We start from the raw sequence: 20,787 nt of genomic DNA on the forward strand, positions 1-20,787 counted from the left end.
ACTAAGGCCTCAATTGCTTCCTTCCTTCCTCTTCTGGGAGAGCCAGAGAATAGTGACAGGAAACGGAGAAGGGATTCAAGGAATTCCTTTGTTAATGCTGCTGATTGAGAAGCACTTCTGCTGCATTATCCTCTGATGAACTGGGACTAAAAAAAAAAAAAAAAAAAAAAAAAAAAAAAAGGTAATGAAATATGCAGCAGTAAAGATGTTCAGGCTTTCTTTTATTGAAAAATATAGGTTATTTTGGATAATACAGAAAAAAAGGCTGTAAATATACAGTAAAGAAGACAACGGTAAGGCATAATATACATTATACAGAACAACGCAACACAGACAACTCCCCATTCGCACAAAATTAACCCTGGAAATTACCTGAATATATTATGTAGTGTCTGAGCGATTGGAAATATAAATATCCAGTTATGCAAATTCAGTCTTTTCCCCACCGCATGATATGACATCTTAAAAACACTACTTGTTTTCATTTGATTCTTTTTAACCTACAAGCTGAACTCAATCTTCACTTAAATTCAACAGAGATTACCGAGAAAGGAAGCGACGGAAAGATGTGTGCGGGTTCTTCCCCAAAAGTGAGCTTCACAACTGAAATCTTTTTTTTTTTTTTTTTGGCTCGAAAATTACGATTTTGGCACATGTCAGTTTCATTTAAGGCAGTGAAATCAATCAGCGCAACTGAGCCTCAATACTTCTGGTCACAGCTTTTAATGATGCAAGAGATACTGTCAAGCTGCAATGACTATGCAACTTGCATAAAAATAGCAATCTTTTTCTAAATGCTCTTACATCTATTGCTGGCTGTGTCTTCTTTTTTCATCCACTCTTCAAACAGACATAAACACAAATATAGCAAAGATATTTTTCTTTCCAAGGGATAAAAACAACCAGTATTAAACACCAAAACAGAAGTAGTGTGTGGTTTAATTGTGCCTGGTGGTGCACTCATTTTCAACCATACATACCCTAAACCCTAAAGTAGTGGTGGAAACTGTTTGATACATAAAAAGGTATCCCCTTAAAAAGGATCAACATCTTTTACACAGTTCACTTGCACCACTGCAGTTGCTCAGACGTATGAAAGAAAAAAAACAAGGAAGGAAGTGGTTATCAAACTCTTTTCAGTTTCAATTTGCAATGACGGATTAGTAGAAGGAAGCTAGCCAATTCATGTCAGTTCACGGAAATCCATTTGAACAAAAAAAAGAAAAGAAAAAAAAAAGCCTTTAGGGTGAAATAAAGAATCTGTTCATAGACAAAACAGTGTGCCACACAACACTCCTCACACCTCCAGCTTCCTGTATGTAGTAACACCATTCTTTATAGTTAATGCAGGCCAGTGTATCTCCATTAGCTTTATAGCCCTGTTTTCTCTAATTTAGCCTGTGTGGCGCTCACAGTGAATTAAAAACAGAAGAGAATTTTGGTTTGGGCTTTGTGGTCCAGCTTTACAGCAGGAAATGGCAGCCTTTGTGCAGCGTCACAAGGACCCTGAGTTACATAGAGGAAGAAAACTCTGACTATCTACGGTACTTTATGGTACGTCAGGATAATATTTTCAGATAAAGGAGGCTCAAGGCAGGACTTCACACTCCAGTGACAAAACACAGCCCCCTTTATTGTGACAAGATACCCACCAGTGATCCTGTGGTGACAGAGACCTTCTGTTCAGCTCAGGCCTCATGATGTCCCACAGCCAGACAGAGAGAGCACAACAACAAGAGGGAGGCAAAGCAAATGAAAAAAGCACATGTGACACGTCAAGTGAGAAAAGAGAAGAGGAGAGAGAGAGAGAGAGGGGAGAGAGAGAGAGAGAGAGAGAGCGTGAACTGAGCTTTAGTTATGGAAAGTGTTTTTCCCCTACAAAAGTTCCTTTCTAACCCGTCCTCCCTGCGCACTTCTGGAATGTTCCATATTCAAAAAGTGGCTGCTCTTCCATGTCAGCTCCCTCACTGTTCAAAAAGGGAGAGATGGATTGACAGACAAACAGAGAGCGGAGGGTGAGGCTCTCTGACAGATGGAGTCACAGTCTCTTTGCAGACCTACAAAGTAAGAGTCCTCCGTCTTCTTCACAATCCCATTCCCACAGTACCAGACTACAGTGTCTTCAAGTGCAAATCCACACTGTCAAAGGACTTGCTTGTTTCACATAAACCCCTTCCAGAGCTCTGTCCTACTTTCTGTCTTTTCTTTTTCTTTTCTTTTTTTTTTGAAGGCTTTGGAATCTCATACACGGATCTCATCATCTTCATCCTCCAAGAAAGAGGAGAAGTTGCTCTCCTCCTCTGGGGGGGCACTGAAGGTGGCGCTGTCTGTATCTCCTGCATAGGTCTGACTGTTTGGTTTCTCATCCAGAGCAGCAGAGCCAGAGCTGGACATGGAGCAGCTGTCTAGATGCTGCAAGTGTTTGGGCCGTATCTCAGGAGTGTACTCTGGGGTGTAGGGCCCCCCATTCTCTGGCCCCAGATCAATAGAGCTAGCTGGGTGCATAGAGGGCTCTTGCTGCAGTTCTGCCCCTTCTTCTCCTTCTCCTTCTTCTTCTGCCGCCTCCATCTGCTCCTCTGCATCCTCATCTTTTCCCTTCTCCATACTATCCTCCTCCTCCTCACCGTGGGTGCTGAGGGGGGGCGAGGCACGGCCCTCGCTGCTCTTGCCCTCCTCGTAGCCAAGGTCGTCATCCTCCTTTTCCATCACCCCCAGGATGTCACCCAGCATGGAGGGTCCCAGGTCGACATGGAAAGACATTACTGACACAGCGTGCTTCATTCCACCTCCATAGTGATGGGAACTCTCTGGAAGCTCAGTCAGCTCACCGAAACTTCGCTCCTCCAGCTCCAAGAAGTGAGGGGCCGCAGCGGCACCCGTCCCATCCAACTCCCCGTGCTGCTTGAAGGGGCTCGAGGACAGACTCTTTGCCACCATACTGTCCCCTCTGTCTTCATCATTGAGAAACGGCAGAGACATGGCGCTCTTCACGTAGGTGGGTGACCCACCTGCGACTGCCAGGGCATTGTCTCTCTGTTGATCCACTCTGGTGACAGACTGCGAGCGTTTGCTGCTTCTAAAGGTACGAGACAGGAGGCCAGGCCGGGGAGAGCGGGGGAAGGATGTGGTCTCGGGGGGAGGTTCACCTGAGCGGGTGCTGAGGAAGGAGGTGTCTCCAAAAGCATCACCGCTGCGACCGACATGCATAGTGTGGCGAAAGTCACCTAGCGGGGCACTGATCATCTCCCTGGTCAGATCCATGCGTGAGCGGCGCTTGGTCTGGGAGGAGCCAGACACCAGCTGTTTCAAGATTGGCATGGTGGCTGATTAGGTTGTTTTATTTTGCACAAAGAGGTAGAAGAGATTCAGTCAGACTACGAAAAGAGCTTCCAGTTCTCAAATGTGATGCTTGTTAGAGACCTTGGGATGGATATTGATGCTCTTTAAATCCAATTAGCCTGGGAACCTGAAAAAAATAAAATAAAAACAATAAATTACACAGAACATATTCAGAATGATGCACTCTTATTAAATAAAAAAACATAACTTTGAATTAAAAAAAGACAAGTAAAAATAGCACGGACATTAAAAAACTTCAAGCAGTAGGTACTTCAAATCACATTTACTGGTGTCAAACGGCTGGAATCAACCGCACCATGAAGCAAATAAAAGAAACCTGTAGTCTATTTATTGTGCAGCTTTCACATCATGTTGTGCAGAATATTCTCATTTGGCTGTCATGTAAATAAAAACAATTCTAGGAATTTCAACTCATCCAGTAATTACAAGGACTGAAGCTATCAATTATGCAACTGCATAATGATAAGCATCACTCTTCAAAAATCTCTGTGTGATGACCTCTAAGATGATCTGGGGAAGAAAAAAAAAAAAAAAAAAAAAAAAAAAAAAAAAGATGTGGAGAACCACAGGATTCTGCTTTAAAACAGCATTAGAATGGAGAGCAAAAACACCAACCACAGACCAACATGATCTGGAGAGCTGAGCTTCGCCTGACATTTTCTGATGCAAAGCTCAACTTTGATTGCACAGCACAGATTATCAGACCGAAAACTTATCTTCTAGTCAGAGACATGTAAATGGAATTTCAACTGAAGAAATGACAAAATATTCCCTGGCCATCTTTTTCCTCAGAAACCGGTGTTAAAGCCCCCAGAGGTTTGTGACTGACAGCTGATAGAAAACATGTTTTTGCATTATTGAAACGTGGAGCCCATACAGAGGAAACCTCACTGCGGGCTGCCAGCTAGCCACTGCTGCTGCTTTCTTCAGATGCTCCACTGGAGGACAGGAGCAGGGTGTCTCATTAGCGATCCATCCCAACATTATAAAATACACATGAAAAAACAGAACACTGCCATGGTGGTCTGCAAAAATGAAGCGCAAGCAGTTTCTCCAGACAGACATCAAAAACACATGCACCTCTGACTTGTGGGGTGGAAAATCTCCACGGTTGCACGTAAGCAGGCCTGAAGAAAATGCTTACCTTGCCGTCTCAAGTGTGCGTCTCTCTGGCTTTGCGCTGTGCCTCTTTTCTGTTTACTCATCTTAACACAGGAAGATCATCAAAACAGTCTGCGACTTAACCTTGACTTTGGGATTTCTTACAGGCGAGGCTTCAAAAAGATATTTAAGTCAGTTGTTTTTGGTAGAAGCACCATTGGGCGAGTTCTTTTGTTTAATGTGGCAGGCTCTGTAGTGCGTTGACCTCGTTATTCTGTCTCTACCGCGCGTCTTTGCCAGCTGAGCCTCTACACTCCACTTCCTGTTAATGCCTTCACCTGCTTCGGTTTCCATAGAAACACCCTCCTGCAAGCAAGCAACAGTGTTTCCTGTTCACGGGCCGCAGAAGGCTTCAGGCGAGCATGCAACACATGGCCTCCGTCTGTGTCAATGTACAGCTCAGACAATGCGCCCTTTTAATCTAGTCATGTTTTCACTCACTCACTCCGTCCATGTTGTGGGTATTTTTTTATTGGTCAGAATGGAAAAGTAAAAAAATATATACATGCTCCAGTGCTGTAGACCAGGAAATAAAGCTATCTATAGAAAGAGAAGCATATGTGTGTAAAACTGCAGTATTTCTGACTGAGGCTGACACACTATGTGAAAACTTTCCATAAACCTCAAATGGTTTTGTGCCAAAACACACAAACAAGCCCCCTTTTTTTCACAGAAACATGTTTATTATTGAAGCTGCATGTTCTGATTCCTTTTTTTCAGGAGGAAATAATTCACACTCAGCCAAAAAACAAAGTTTTTTCTGAGTAGTTGCTTCTGGGTGGCATAAACAGACAGGGAAAAACAACCAGCAGATGAAACAAGGACAGATGGTAAAAGCCTGCCTCCCGCTCCTTCATCTCATCCCACCCCCCCCAGGCCAGGATCAAGTTGAAAAGCTCAATGGTGCCCATTGCAGGGACATGGATGCAGGAATTCATTTCAGGCTGCCAGGCCCACTGTTCTTCATCAGCTGAATCTAAACCAGACCCCGGAAACTCTGCAGCAGCACAGTTCCACAGTTACATCAAACCTGATTCACAGCCCAGCTGTATTTATAGCTTTGTGTATCTTTGTGTGTGCGTGCATGCACGTGTGGGTGTACACGTGAATGAAAAAGTGGGAAAGGGCCTTAGAAGGCAGCAGTTAGCGTGGGAACTCCGGGGTCACAGCAGGGGGGGGTTTGACTTTATAAACAGACTTTCACAACACTCGGGGTTTTGGCTGCTAGAGACACAGAATGTGGGACAGAAACAGACAGAACAGGCAAACGAGGCACATCTGTACAATTTCAATTTGACTGGGAAATTGGAAACCGTTTACAAGCTTCTTAAAACTAACACACACAGCACACATCTCTGACCCACAGACTGTCAAGCCCTCGTATGATATAGAGCTTTTAAGGATGACTGACCGGTCTTCCTGTGGATGTGGCAGCTGCTGAGTAAAAAGCATCAGAGCATGCATGCATGCAAGCATGCACACACACGTACTGAGATAAACTTGAGCACACTGGGACCATTTCCAAATTGTAGGCAATGCTGCTTCACATCTCTCCTCTTTTTGCATCCGTTTGTGTAAATGATATTCCACCCCGTTCCCTCAAACGCATATCTGCTGTGGGAATGTAATGCTAGCTCTGTTTATGGATCACACAACTCAATTATCAATTTAAATACCTAGGCTGGGTCTATGGAGGGTTCTAAATCTGCTTAAATATCATATGGTTATAGCTGCTATACTTTGTGGGAGGAAAATACACACCCAATTCTTCTGAGGGAAAAGCACAGAAATAACACAGGAAGGAAGCAAATAGAAAAGGGCTCTAACTGAACGAGTGAAAAAACAAAAATGCAGTAATATAAATCAGACAATAAGCTCAGTTTGTTCACCTGGGAGGAATTTGGTGTCTCAAAAGGAAATGCTGCAGTCATTTCTCAACAATGTAGACAGATGCTACATCAGAGGAAGTGAACAAACAGTGGCTGCAAGCTTAAGCTATGACTCAGAAATCATTAATATAATTAACATGCATCCATTAATGTTTTACAGCTCAGCTCACACACACACAAGTTTGAAGACTGTGAATTTACTTGCATGACAAAAACTTCTGATCAACACCAAAGAAAAGTATTGACCTCTTAGATAATTTGTGGTTAGGACGAACGTTAACTTTTCACTTCTTGTCAATACTCTCACACTAGGCTTGTCAAAAGTAATACAAAGAGATCACTCGCAGACACACACACACACACACACACACACACACACACACACACACACGCTCCTCTCAAACATGACTAATGGTCCATTTCCCTAATTGAGTATTGATGCACCTTCTTTGTGCTTAATTCGTCCAGAGTGTATTCTACTGTCTGGGACAGCTGCTGCTGCTGTGGTGGTGGTGGGGGCTGTCTGTCTGCCTCATTTGAAGCCAGTGACCTGGATGGACAACTGAATGACCTGAGGGTGAAATGGCATTAGGGGGTGGGGAGGCCTCATGCATCCAAATCTGTGTGAAGAACAGGGGCTAAAACTGCTGGTTTAACACTGAAAATTAGTCTGACGATCATACCTTTAGCAAACCTGATTCCATTCCACCACCAGTAAGAGGTATACCGCTGTTCAGTAATAGGCCAGACAGACACACACACACACACACACACACACACACACACACACACACACACACACACACACACACACACACACACGTTCCAGTAATTAAGCAGACAAATGGCTTCTAGTAGATAGGTATCTGCCATGCAACTCAGTTAGCAGGCCTGAATATCCCATTTAGGAAGGAGCAGCCCTAGGACAAACGGTGGAAATCACATTATCTCTCAATCACACAGACAGGGAACAACATACATCAAGCTGATGCTGCCCTCTGAGATAAATGCGGCAATGAGAAAACATACTGATCTAATGAGAATTTACAAATAAAGCCCCTAAAAGCTTACATTAAAGAAAGCCAGAAACGGCCCATTTGGGGCCCCTTTGAATGAGCATGCCATTTGCTTGTGGGGTTATGGATTCAGAGCAAGTCGTTGACCTAAAGGGTATCTCAAGTGCCCTCCTGCCACACTACCCATTTGCCATGGCATTCTCCGCCATGCAGTTCAAATACAGCCCGAGAGCAGTCTAAAGAGCAAAGCAAATCCAAAATCCAAACTCTCTTACTGTGAAATGCTCAAAATGATGGGGAAACATTGGGCATGGTCACAGATTCTGCCGGCAGTGGCTGACCGCCGCCTGTTCAGAGCCAACCTTGGCCTGGGCATGCTGGCTTGTTGTTTTGTGACCAACTATTTTATTACACTTTGACAGGCAGAGCTGCAATGATCAGTTGATTGATGGAAGTTTAACTGGCCACTATACTAATAATGGGCATCCAGTGGATCTGCTGCTTTATACCATTTTTAAATGGTATTTTGGGGCTGTTGGTCAGACAAAACAAGACAGTTGAAGGGCCGGTTTTCATTATTTTCTGAAATTTTATACACAAAACACCTAATCAATTAATTGAGACAATAACTGACAGATCAAATCAAAAGATAACTATATACTCAAATCAAGAAATCATGAACTTGGAGACACATTTTCCAAAAAACAAAATGAAAGACAGTTTATCCTTAATCAATGAAAACCATGAAGAAGTCAAAAGCCTGTGTGTGCATTTCTAAAACACAAACATCAAGAAAAAAAAAAAGAAATCACATATCAGTGTTTTTACCTGGCAAGCTGGTGTGAGGCGGTCGGTTAAGCTAATGTCACACTCAACCCAGCAGGACATTTTGCTCACTAAGGATCAAAGTACAACAGATCTTTAGAGCTTTCCTGCTAATAAAAGTGCCTGTGGGTTTTTGAATTGGCACCACTGATATCGGTGAGTGCTAAATCTGTTGCTATCCTTAGATCAGTAAGTGGAATATTTGAGGTAAGCAGCTTTGACTGGAAGAATAAACTTACAAAACTCAGCGGTGTTTAAAAATAGCACTCAGCAGCAAACTGCTAAATGATTACACAACTAAACAGACTGTTAATGTTATACAGTCAGTGGGGAACGGTCGCTGCGTTAATGGAGCAAAACTTCAAACTTGAAAGCATCGTCACGATCATCAATACGCCAACAGTAAAGGTCCTTTTTAGTTACACAAGCAGGTCAGGCGAGCCAGTGAGAAGAAGTGATAGACAGACGATGACCAGGACAGAGCAGAGCCCCAACAGCCAATGACAGGGTTCCTGGCAGAGAACAGGGCCTGCAGCGAGTCAGCTTGACGTGTACCAGCTGACCTCTGACACCAGAAAGGAGATGACTTGTCTTTTTTACATTTACAGCCAACATAGCCTCCAGACACAACACTCCATCTCTCTCTCTCTCTCCATCTCCCTCTCTGTTCTCTGCTTTTATGAAACCGACAGCTTTCATTACAGGCACAAACAGCGGAGGGCAGACAAGAATGCCATACTCCATTACATCACGTTCAAGAACGAAAACAATTCTGTGGGTTCAACAAGACTTATAAACATTGTTTTCGTGGATCTACAATGCCTTTTTATACGTTAACAATACTGTCCATTCCTGGCCGGTTATCGCCTCTCATCAGAATAAAAATTATAAAAAGCATGCTTCTGAAATCGCAGCCAGCATGGCTCAACATCACCGTCATCTGTGCACTGGGCAATGCATCTAAGTAAACATGGAAGGTGGGGGGGGGGGGGGGGGGGGGGGGGGGGGGGGCGGGCGGTGGGGATTAGAGGGTCTAAACATAATCTGAGAGAATGAGCAGAGAGGAAAAATGGTCACTGGCGATATCAAGCAGACAACATGCCAGAAATAACCACTTAACATTATTTCTGAATGTTTTCTGGAAGGAGACATGGCTAAAAACCTTCTGAGCTTTTTCCATTCTCACCCAGCTGGTCATCATGAAAACTCAGCAACAAGCTCCGGGTCATGAATAATCATCCCCGTCTCCACAAAGACATCTGGGTGCTTTTAAAATGGCACATGCACGCAGAATTACAGGAATATGACTAATTACCAGTGACATAAGTGACCGACATCAGTGACCTAAACTCAACGCTTAGCCTACTGTTTTCCAAAAGAGCGGATTTAATATACATAGCTGCCAATTCATGGAGAAACATGTTGGGGGTGGGGGGCTCGGGGGGTGGGGTCTTCGTCGACAGGAAGGGCAGGGAGAAAATGAGACGGTAAGCCCTCCCATCTCTCCGGAAATCTACTCTTCCTGCCCTTCCTGACCAGTCATAATGTAAACAAGGCTGTCCTCCATCATACTGTATTACTGATGGGCTAACCAAACAAACACAGCTCATATCTCCATCAACACTCAGTTTTTAATAACCTAACAGGGGTTCGGGCCAGTGCTGGGACTGTATGTTCAACAACAGCTCCAAATGCAACGGCACATGGAGCAGGATGAAGTTAATTTAATTATTTTAGAAGCTAAACACGACCGGATATTCTCCATCGCGTGTGGCTGAGTCACAGCTGATGACAGCTCTGGCCTCAGGCCTAGATGTCCGTACCGTCACCCAGGACAGACTGACGCAGACTGGCCAGGTGTCTCTTCAGGGCTGCAGAAGAAGAGTGAGCTTACATTCTGAAAAACACTCGAGTGGAAACCTGTGCCCCTCGATGGAAAGAATGCAGGGAAATTATGGGATCCAGAGAATCTTGCTTTAAAGTGCGAGAGTGCCATAATTATAGAGTCAGAAGAGCATAAAAAAGCAGCAAAATGCACAGGCTGGAGGGAAGCCAAAGAAGCAGCTATACTGGAGGTCGATTTACGTCAAAGATTTCACTTTTCTGAAAAACATCAGAAACCACTCAACTTTTGTGTGGGAAATTTTTCTCCACAGAGTGGCAAACTACGGTGTCACTCTTAATTGGATGGTTTACCTGCATTAGGTCTCTTTAAGAATTTAATATTAATACAAATGAAATAGCCAAAAAATATCCAAGATGAAAATAAAGACCGACTTCTTAAACTCTGAAAAATCTCTTTAACATTTGTGCTATTCAAAATAATAAGCACCTGTAATTGTCTATTCAACTCTATCAAGTCTATAGAATATTTACAACTGGTGGCAAGGAAACAGGATGGAAAAAGAGAATGAACACTTCCTACGACTTTTAGTACCAACCCCAGCGTGCTGGGTCACAATGCAGCATGTTGGATAAGAACAGAAAACAATGCCTCCAAACAAAAGACACAGGAACAAACACAGCGTTCACACACTGACACATGAGACGCTGTTAGAGTTTAAGGATGGGACAACAACAAGGTCATAAAAAGTGGCAGTGGCAACTATGTCAAACAATCGAAACTAAGTGAATAAAAAAAGTTTAACAACTAGTAAGAATTACACTTAGCTGGGATTTATGTGCATCATTTGCAGACCTGTGGTTTAGTGACCGAGGCCGATGACAACAACCTAACATGTTCCTCAAACTGCACATCATTCAAAAAACCTGTCATGTTGTCTATAATAACCCAGCAGTTCACTATCACCATGCTCGTAGGCATTCCAGGAGGGAAAAAAAACAACAACAACAAAAAAAGCAGTTTATATTGGTATTTCCTGGAATGTGAAGGGGCTGGACAGGACACAAACATTGCCTCTAATGAGCACACAAACTGCAGACATGTTCAAACATGGGTGCAAGACTATACACCCACTGGCCACAAATAACACATTAAAAATTGCACTTCAGCAACACCACAAAAGGGATGTGGATCATCTTCAAAAATGAAAGTAAGGTGCACAAACTTGTTCAACTTTGGTAAAAAAAAATTCTGCAGCAGGCTGTGTTTCCTGGGCTTTGAGCCAGGAAATGCTGTCTGTACACTGCACTGTGCCCAGTAACACAGAGCTTGGCACAGTGTCCAACACCACACGGAGGATGAATAACTTTCACCTTCAGGCACTAACCATATGTCTCCTGCAGGCAATTAGATGCTTTGTAATTTAAGAAACAGAGGGAAGTAGAAGGAGCAGAACTTGTGCAGGCTGGTTAAAAATGTGTCGCTGGCTCAGCGAGGCATTTCAGGGGCACTTCTGGGAAAAAGTAAACAGGCTAATCCTATGACACATAAATCTTGGCGATGAGGTTTGCTTGTTTGCTGTGCCGTCAACCTAAATCCATCACTGAACGTCTCACAGAAGAACCCTCTGCATGTTTTGGATAACACAGGTCAAATGTCATATTTAAACCTTTTGAAAACGAAGAATACCTCACAAGCAGAACCCCCCCGATAACATTATCTCCTCAAACAACTGCAGAGGAGTACTTATCAGTATGGCGGTGATGGAGTGATGGCCTACAGACCTGAGGCTCATCACCTTATTATTCCTGTCAATGAGCTCATCAGATGCCATTGTGACACCCATGCCAAGCAAGCTGAACAGGATTGCCAAGCCAGCAGGCCCAGGGGATACGTGGGTGGTGAACTGAACAAAATAACCCAGGTGTGCACTGCATGTTGGGGCTGAAAGTTTGTAATGTGGGGCTTTTTTGTTTAGTCATCTTATCCTATGAAATCAATAACAAGCATAAATTCAAAGTTTACCAGTTCTATTTAGTTCCTCTGTTGCTGACTCAGTATTGAGTAAGTTTAAACATATCTTTCAAGGTATCAGTATTGCAAAAACATGCATTTTCACATTTACAACACATTCACTCAATACGTCATCAAACACAGTTTTGGCCCGAGTGAGGCCTATGAAACAGTTTTCCTTTGGAGAAAAGTGATCAGTTAAAAATAAGTAACACTGCAGCTTAAGACACAAAGCAAATAAAGATAATAACACCAATAAATTCATATTGTTTCAAAGGGGCTGTAGAAAATATCTCGATTCCCTGAGACAATAATTGCCTCCACGAGGAAATGTTTAAAAAAAAAAAAAGAAGCAAATTCTTTCCATTTAACAGCACTGGTGTTTACCTCTGGCTGCTGGTTCTATCATATTACAATAAAGCTGTGATTCTGGGTGGGTCAATAGCACAGAGAACAATAAGTAGCTGACCACAAAAGCGTCAGCTGCCTTGCTACACGGTGCGCTCCACTGAACCACTGAATAAAGCTGGCCTGTTCAATACATACAGGTCTATTTGAGCTGCATGCAAAAAAAAAATGTAAAAGGTACATTTGATATAGTGATATAGTTTAAGTGCAAGCACAAACATAAAAACGCACACGCTTACCGAGCATCCCATTCATAAAAGCCGGGTGGTGCACCACTTAGGCCCCCCAGCAGCTTGACAATGAGGCTGCGTTCATCAAAAGAAAGATGTAAAACGCCCGGATCGACACTCGCGACTCCAAACACCGCAGCCAGACAAACGCGTCTCTCTTCTTTTTGTAAAAATATTATTATGGCTGTCACCGCATCCTCAGATGCTGCTGCTCTGAAGCGCAATAACTCACTACAATGCCTCCTGCCTCGGTAGTGTGCGTGAACACGCCTTCTCTGCATGGCCCCTTAAAGATACAGGCTGCCAGCGTGCGGCCGCTCACACTGGCTCAATATCATTTCCTTCACTGGGGAAGGCGGGGTCAGTGTCATGTACACTAATGAGAAGAAACCAGGAAACTAAACCATTCTGATAACGTGAATACCACCATTTCCAGTAGATTTTATATCAATATTAAAAATATAAAAATGAAACCATATGGACAGAATGTGTTGTGCTAAACCGGTCTCAGCACCATAATATCGGCCTGTATCTATATTGCAAAACACAGTGTCATGCTTTCCTTCTACCTAAGGGGAAACGCCTCACTATAATCTTACATAGAGTTTTTTTGCACAAACGAACAAGGCTAATAAGTAGATCAGATAGTTAATTTTCTACACCTTTAACCACTGTTTGCTTGCAAAACTCTCCAAAAGAGCCACAGACAATTATATCAGGATATCATAATTATACAGGAGCAGCTTATTTTCAGCAGGATTAAAGTGAATGTTTAAATATAGCTTCAAGGTAAGTTCATTGTCCCCTTTTGGCTTCTCACCCTTTTAAAAGTCACAACCTACAAATTGTAGTCAAATGAAGTCAACTTTAGAGAAAGATGTCCGAAAGCTCTTTCACACTTTGCGATGAACTGAAGACTTAATTGAGTGACTGAACCATTTGTTTGACCTTGTGTATTCCAGGCCGACCTGTTGCCCTGTCAGCGGCTGGTCACTTGTACCTTTTGCAATGGAAATGAGTGGGAAGCAGCCAAGGTACGCCCCCAAGGCTGCACGAGTTCATCCTGAGCTCAAAAGAAAGGAATGTGTGAATTGGCTGATAATTATCAAAGGGCAAAAGTCACTGTCCTTCAGTAGCTGGAGAGAATGACTATTCGCTTTTGTCTTTTACAGACGATATGTCCATGCTTTTTTTTTTTGAAAATCTCTCATTTCATAATGTCAGAAGCAGCATGTCCATCACACACATTCAAGAGCTATTTCCTGCCTTTGGCTATGTTCCCAGCATAGTCTGTCCCACCAGCTGATGGGAGAACAGAGATCTTTATGGTGAGAGTTTGACTGCAGTGGCCTTTTGTCCAGGCTCAAGCTGCATTCAAATATTATGTTACTTTTTTTTTCTCGTCATACCCACGCCCTAAAAGTATCAGTTGTACTGCTCGTAACCTTTCTGCAGAAAATGACTTGGTCAATGAAATCTGATTGAGACAGGAAATCTGAGAGCGCATTTCCAAACACTGCAATAACCTGATTACTGTAAAACCTGCATTCACATGCAGCTGGTCAGATTGTTCTCCTGGCCCTGATCCTGCTGTGCTGAGTGAACACAACACATTTCATGCGTTCAGTGCTCACTGTGTTCTTTATCACAAGAAAGCTGAAAATTATGCATAATGTAAAGGTAAACTTCTTAGCAAACAGTCAAGAGGAAAAAAAACAAAACAAAGTCAGCGGGGGTGCGAACGAACAAAATCTCAACTTTCTTTAACAAAGTGTGGCTGATTTCCCTTAAAGTCATGTAAAATCCTAGTTGGCTCCTTATTTTTTCTTCTCGCTCACTGATGCTCAGTTATAGGTGCCGCTGCTGGAGCAATACCACAACAGTCTCTCGCTGTTTTAGCTTTGGCAGGTTTGACAGCTCTGTTCAGTGGAGCATCAGAGGAGGGTGTTCATGCAGTGGCGTCTCAGCTTTGTTTTGTCTCTATACTTGATGCTCTTGAATTTTTCGTCAAAGTTCTTTCTCATTTGTGGCATTTCCGACATTTAGGAAAATCCCAAGCTCTCTGGCCTTTGTCCCTCTGATTTCTCCATCTGCTTACAGTACGGCTTAGAGGGTCAGACGTCGAGGTTTCTCCCAGATTGGACATTGGATCCCTTTAACCTCCCAGAACTTTCATTTTGGACTTTTGGCAGCACTTTTGCTTATCTCTTTTGCGTGGCTATTGCTGTGGTGCCAGCAGATCCACAAGAGGAGTTGTGTGATGTGACAATTTCTGCCTTTCCATCCTCAGTGGAAGAAGGGAAGCTGGAGTGGATTGGAGGCCTGCTCAAATGTGTCTGGTATAATATCAATCTTATGATTTTGTTATTTCACTGCAGTGGGTGTCAAATAAAGTCAGGCGTCACCCTATAACCTTTTAGCCTATTTGTGCATGGCAGTTTGTTTGCCAGCAGCCAAGGACAAATACTAGATCCAAGCAGCCCTGATTGGTTGAGCATAAAAATATTACCACGCTGTCTTGCAGTGGACAGTGGAGATACCTAATGTAGAACCCATTCCAGGGCTTTGACCATGCTCACAAAAACTAGGACTATGACTGTCTGACCTTTTTATCAAGATGCCTGAACAGACTGCATATATTGACAGGTGTATGTGACGCCACTGTGTCTGTGAGTGAAATGTGATAAAAACAGACATTTTGAGCAAAGTCTTCGTTCATCAGAACTTTCTAAAAGCTGTAACTTCCAATTCCAATCTGTATCACACATTGTGATTTTGTCCTAATTTTGTAGTCACCAGTCAAGATGAGTTAGCTGTGTTGCAAATGTGCTCTGACGCTCTCTAACAAGCACAGTCAGAATTAGGACACATTCTGTATAAGTCGGTCCCATGAGGAAACTGACTGAACTGAAATGTAAAAATGTAACAGATTTCTTGATGTGAAGCCACGTCTATGTGTGTGTGCGCGCGTGTGTGTGTGTGTGTGTGTGTGTGTGCGTGTGTGTGCGTGTGAACAGAAGATTACTCTGTGTGACTCCCTGCAGTGAATTGGCAGAAGGTGAAAATAGTCATGGTAGAGTTGAGTGTGAAGAATTACCATAATTTTGAGTTACAAAATAGAATTATTTAATATATCACAAAGCAATATGTTATATTTAGTTTTTAAAACCAAGCTTTAGTTTCTGTTGTTGTTAGGCTGTAAAGTGAACATGAGCTACAGCAATTCTCGACTTTGTGTTGGGGAATACTTTAAGTCAGACTTTCCACATCGTTGTAATGTGACTCAATAAAAAAGGATGGCATTTGCCTAATGATAAATTATCCACACGACGATCCAGCCACTTTTGTGAATTTAATAACGTCTTTTGTTCTGTTAGTTTTTGAATAAATATGTTCCAACACCAACTATCTGTACTCTTGACTTGACTTTTTCTTCTCCCTTAAAACCTTCCAGCCTGATCCCTCTGTTTCTTCCCCCCTTTGCCTTTCTTAAGATCAATGTTTTCCGGCCTGAAATAAGGAGATTACCCGGGCGCACTCTCCAACCCTCCCCTCAGCTTTTCAGCGTGCTTGCACCGGATCAGGTTCTTCTTTAAATTCTTCCCTGTAACTCATGCTCTTATGCATTCCAATTATGTCTCTGTTGTGGCTGAGAGAATCAGGTCATTTCTGCACTGTAGGATCGAGTGTCACCTATAATCACTTTGTCTTCCAGACTATGCAAAAAGGTCTACTTAGAGCTGTCTGTGTAAAATAGTTGTCTGCAGGGTCAGAAATTCAAAGCTTTACCAATCTTCTCATATGTGACAACCTCAATTGCCAACATTATCTGTCTGTATAGTATCCTGTTAAATTCTAAAATATTAAGATGAGGCATAAAGAAAAACCCATTACAAAATAGAATATTTTATTTTAGAGAGCTACCATGAATAGGTCCATATTATTTCCTTCATGATGTATACAGTTATGTTCACACTGGAAATTTGACAGATGATATTTGTGGACCAACTGTCTAAGTTTATACACTATGGGTCCAACCCCAGCACAGCAATGTCCCGTTCAAGACCCAGCATATTCAAAGGTGTTGTTGTAGGAGCCATCTCATCATGACACATGTATACGTGTGTACTGTGAGCATAAAACACATTTTCAGTCATCATTATCAACGCCATGTTACACTGTAACACGCTGAACACAAATCATGTCACAACACAGTCCTTGGTGGTGGATGTCACGCACAATACATGTGTTGTTATCGTTGTTTTCCATCCTTAAATAAAGCTTTTTAAATAAACATATACACAATGAAGCTGACCGCTTCTTCCGTCTCGTGAACAAACTGAGATTGCAAAAGACATGAGCTGTTACTTTGAAAGTTTACTCTCTGTGAGTGAGCAGTTTCATACTGCCATTCCAGTAATGTCACAGAAACACATTCCTTAAAAAATGTTGCATTCAATTTTTTTTTTTTTTTTTTTCAAAATTAGAGCTTTCAGTTTGGTCACTGTTGTGAAAATCAACACCATGGTTTAGACCTGTATAGATCTACTTTGCTATGTCATCAAACTTTTATTAATGTTCTTTATGTCTTAGTAACTCGATCAAAGCGAGTTATTCTTGTTCTTCATTGACAGCTATTAAAAGCATTATGTCTGATGTGGTTGTGATTAGATAATCTCATGTGAAGAAGAGGAAGATTTGTGCTTTTGGTCCTCTGTCTGTGATTAACATAAAAGCAACCCAATGCACCAATGATCAACGTTGTCGATGTCTGTGTATCTACTGACATGAGTACCAGCACACAATCAACACATTCCCCAGACTACTATAAAGGTGCCACAATGCTTTAATGTGATTCATAACATTGTCACTAGTGATGTTCTGAAAATGTTGAGCTTGAAGCTGATTGATATAAATATCTGGTAAACAATATAAGACAAGTACATATAGTAAACATATAATGCAGTTCCAACAATGATTAGGCAGAGTGAGAAAGTCAAAGGCAGCCAATGGCCACAGAGACCATTAGCGTCTCTCTCCAAGTCAGAGTCAATTTCTCACTAGTTTGTCCTTTCGTCAAACAGCATATTTCTCCATCAGAGTGGGTTTTTCATTGTCCAGTCTCAGCAAGCCAAGTGGTCCATACTCTATATGGTTCCAAGGTGGTTGTTTTTCCATAAAGCTCTCATATTAAACAATAATACAGTGTTTTAAAACAAGGATTTTTTTTTCAGAACCTTGGGTTCTGTTTATCCCTTGTTTACGTGGTTGAACCTTCAAATAAATTTACTTAAGCAACGCATAAAAACTCTCAAATGATTGTCTTTTCATGAAATACATATCACATGGACTAACCAACCATACGTGCTACACACAATCATACACACACACTCTTCACAGAGGAGAAAGCGCTATTCAAGATGCCTGCAATGCTTAATATTGAGCAACAACTCTGTCAGTAAGACAGAGTTGTTGTTAAGTTGTTAAGAGTCAAGAAAAAAGAAAAAAAGAAAAGAAAGAAAAGAAAGAAAAGACAGAAAAGAAAGAAAAAAAAGCGAAATACAAATAAACCAACAACAACAAAATCAAAGACTCGTCCTCAGGGTCCTGTTGTTATTGGAAGGAGAGCTGCGTGTCAAACAAAAGAGGAGAAGCCCGCGGTAGGTGCCTGAGCGGCACAGCCCAGACTGCTGGGGGGCCGGTAGAGGGTGCCGTGCTGGCTGGGGGGTTCAGAGGACAGCAGGGAGGGGGTGGGAGTCCGGCTTCCCTTAGGCCTGAACAGGGTGCCCTGGCCCTGGCACTGCGGCTGTGGGGACGGGGCACTCTGGGGGAGGAGAGGGGGCAGAGGGGGCACGGGTGGGGGGTGTGGCCGCGACTCCTGTTCCACCAGGGGCTCGGGCTGGGAGTAGCCGTACGCTGGTGGACGAGAGACGCCCTTCTGCTGCCTCCGCCAGGAGTTGTAGTAGGTGGGGTCGCTGATGTAGTGGTTGACGAAGGAGTGGGTCTTCTGCCGACTCTGGTCCATCTCATATTCACTGTCGCTGCCCTGTGAGTCAGCGTGGAACAGAAAAAAACACCTTCATAGTTACGAAATAGTGAATAGTGAAAAACAAAAGACTGTAGAGGATAAAGACAGCTACACTTACATGTTCACAAATCAAGGCTAATTCTATTTCAGCATCCTCAGTGACGAACCGCACAATACTGAGTCATAACACAGCACGGGAATATCTACTGAGAGACAACTAGGAGTCTATTAATCCATCTGCAATTCTACGGGGCACATAATCACTTTTCTCAAGCACCTTTCACAAATAGGAGCTCACCCATAGCTCTGTGGAGCACAGCTGTGATAAGCGTACACAAGAGCGTCCTAGAATTGGACAGAGATAATGTTTACAGGATTAATTTGCTTTTGGTTGTAATATGAAGCCATCAGCCTTATAAGGAACAAATGTGTGTGTGGGTGAATCCTGTCGCCGTTCCAGCACATTGTACAGGCGTGGGAAACACAAACAGTTGGAGAAAAAAAAAAAAAAAAAGAGCAAATTACTCTCACAGAAAACATTGCACACTTGGCACATTTGTGTGCCTGACAAGTGCCTGCCCATCTACCGCTCTGTTGAGACACTACAGCTTAACAGATGTTGAAGCACCATTTATTTGCACAAGTGGCACGTAAACAGTGGGAGGGCTATGCGGAGGAAAAGAATAACACCAGTTTGTGTCTCTCGGGAGCGACGTGTTTGTTCAAACCGGATTGAACAATGTTTTGACTGTGCAGGTACCAGATAAATTGGCCAGGGAGACCTGGAGCAAGGTTGGGAAGACAGATGTTCAGAATATGCTACAATCCGCCTCTCTGCCTTTCATATCCATCATCTCTCATCACTTCTACCCTCCCCATCTCTTCACTGGACCTCCCTATTCCACACACACACACACACACACACACACACACACACACACACACACACACACATAGACTGAGCTTGTTCAGATCGTCACGTGACCAGTTGAAACCCAGCAGGCCAGATTAACATGACATTTCCTGTTTGAGGAAAATTAATTAGTTGTGAAGATATTCCAAGACAAATGAGACATGAGAAGCGGCCTCGCACTTTCTCCCATGGGAGAAATCAACATTAAAACTCAGAGATGTCAGCCATGACTGGCCTGCACTAACAGAGGATAACTGGTGATCCACTTAAGGCTGAATGTCTTGCTGGCTGTCATTAATTCATCATTAGAAATGCTGCTTTGTAATTAAACAGCCATCTAGTTTTCTTTGCATCTAGCAAAGCAGCGATTATGACAAAAAGAATTGAGGTTACTACGACTGCGATAAAGTTAAAGACAGTGGAATATGAGTGTTTTTGAGTTTAGACAGCTTAAACAGTTTAAATTCAAGTTCACTGTGAGGACATGAGCTGCGAGTCAGGGACACTGCTTACCTGAGAGTCAGATATCTCAGAGGGTTTCTCAGTCAGACTGCTGCTCTCTGCTGGGATCAGGTCATTGTACTTAGTGCTGACATCCTCGTCTGAGTAGTGCAGACTTCCAGGACTGGGTCTAGGTGGAGACCTGGACAGATTGGAGAAAAGGAGACTGCTATATGTATATGTATATGAGAGATCGAAAAAGCAAAAGATAGAACCTGAGTGAGAGTGACACACAATGGTTATATAAGAAAAACGTTTCATTTGATCATCATCATATTTCTCTTTGGGAACCTCTAGAGCTCTCTCTTCTTTGAGAACACATTTGAGTAAACATTAAAACCTGTCATTCCTGTGACTGACACCTTTCAGATGACTAATGAAAGCCTGCAAAGCAGCTCCAAAAATGAAGGAGATTCATCATCCCACAGGGGGGGGGGCTCAGTGGGGTGAATATGCAGAGATTCAGCGCAGACTCATTGATGAAAATGATAGCTTACTTCAGACAAGCACAGAACGGGTTATTTGTGCATTCCTGGAATCCAGTAATACACAAAGCAGGGAAGAGATTATATTTGGTTTTATACTTTTGCTACTTCCTAC

At 42.8% G+C, this 20,787-nt stretch overlaps 2 protein-coding genes across 7 annotated transcripts in view; both read right to left on the reverse strand.

Annotated features, from left to right (window-relative positions):
- Positions 1-200: 200 nt before the first annotated feature.
- cdc42ep4a (CDC42 effector protein (Rho GTPase binding) 4a) lies at positions 201-12,998 on the reverse strand. Of its 2 annotated transcripts, none has more exons than XM_056402256.1 (2): positions 12,755-12,998; positions 201-3,466 (listed from the first exon to the last, which is right to left on the reverse strand). In XM_056402256.1, exon 2 carries the CDS (start codon positions 3,316-3,318, stop codon positions 2,242-2,244), a length of 1,077 nt encoding a protein of 358 aa, XP_056258231.1. In that variant the 5' UTR covers positions 3,319-3,466; positions 12,755-12,998; the 3' UTR covers positions 201-2,241. The 2 variants fall into 2 exon arrangements, with proteins under 2 accessions (XP_056258231.1, XP_056258232.1); XM_056402257.1 differs by lacking the exon at positions 12,755-12,998 and adding an exon at positions 4,505-4,737.
- Positions 12,999-17,573: 4,575 nt separating this feature from the next.
- sdk2a (sidekick cell adhesion molecule 2a) overlaps positions 17,574-20,787 on the reverse strand; it is an 81,399-nt gene continuing 78,185 nt past the window's right edge. For all 5 annotated transcript variants that reach the window (XM_056402520.1, XM_056402523.1, XM_056402521.1 and 2 more), the window contains exons 44-45: positions 20,200-20,329; positions 17,574-18,791 (exon numbers count right to left, since the gene is read on the reverse strand). In XM_056402520.1, the coding sequence (XP_056258495.1) occupies positions 18,381-18,791; positions 20,200-20,329 (541 nt within the window). In that variant the 3' untranslated portion in view covers positions 17,574-18,380. The remainder of the gene's footprint in view (positions 18,792-20,199; positions 20,330-20,787) is intronic.

Source organism: Seriola aureovittata, chromosome 17 (assembly GCF_021018895.1).
Source record: "Seriola aureovittata isolate HTS-2021-v1 ecotype China chromosome 17, ASM2101889v1, whole genome shotgun sequence".
Taxonomy (NCBI): domain Eukaryota; kingdom Metazoa; phylum Chordata; class Actinopteri; order Carangiformes; family Carangidae; genus Seriola; species Seriola aureovittata.

What these genes read in the sequence shown, in the direction of transcription:
- cdc42ep4a (XM_056402256.1), bottom strand. Translation starts at nt 3,318, where the DNA reads ATGCCAATCTTGAAACAGCTGGTGTCTGGCTCCTCCCAGACCAAGCGC.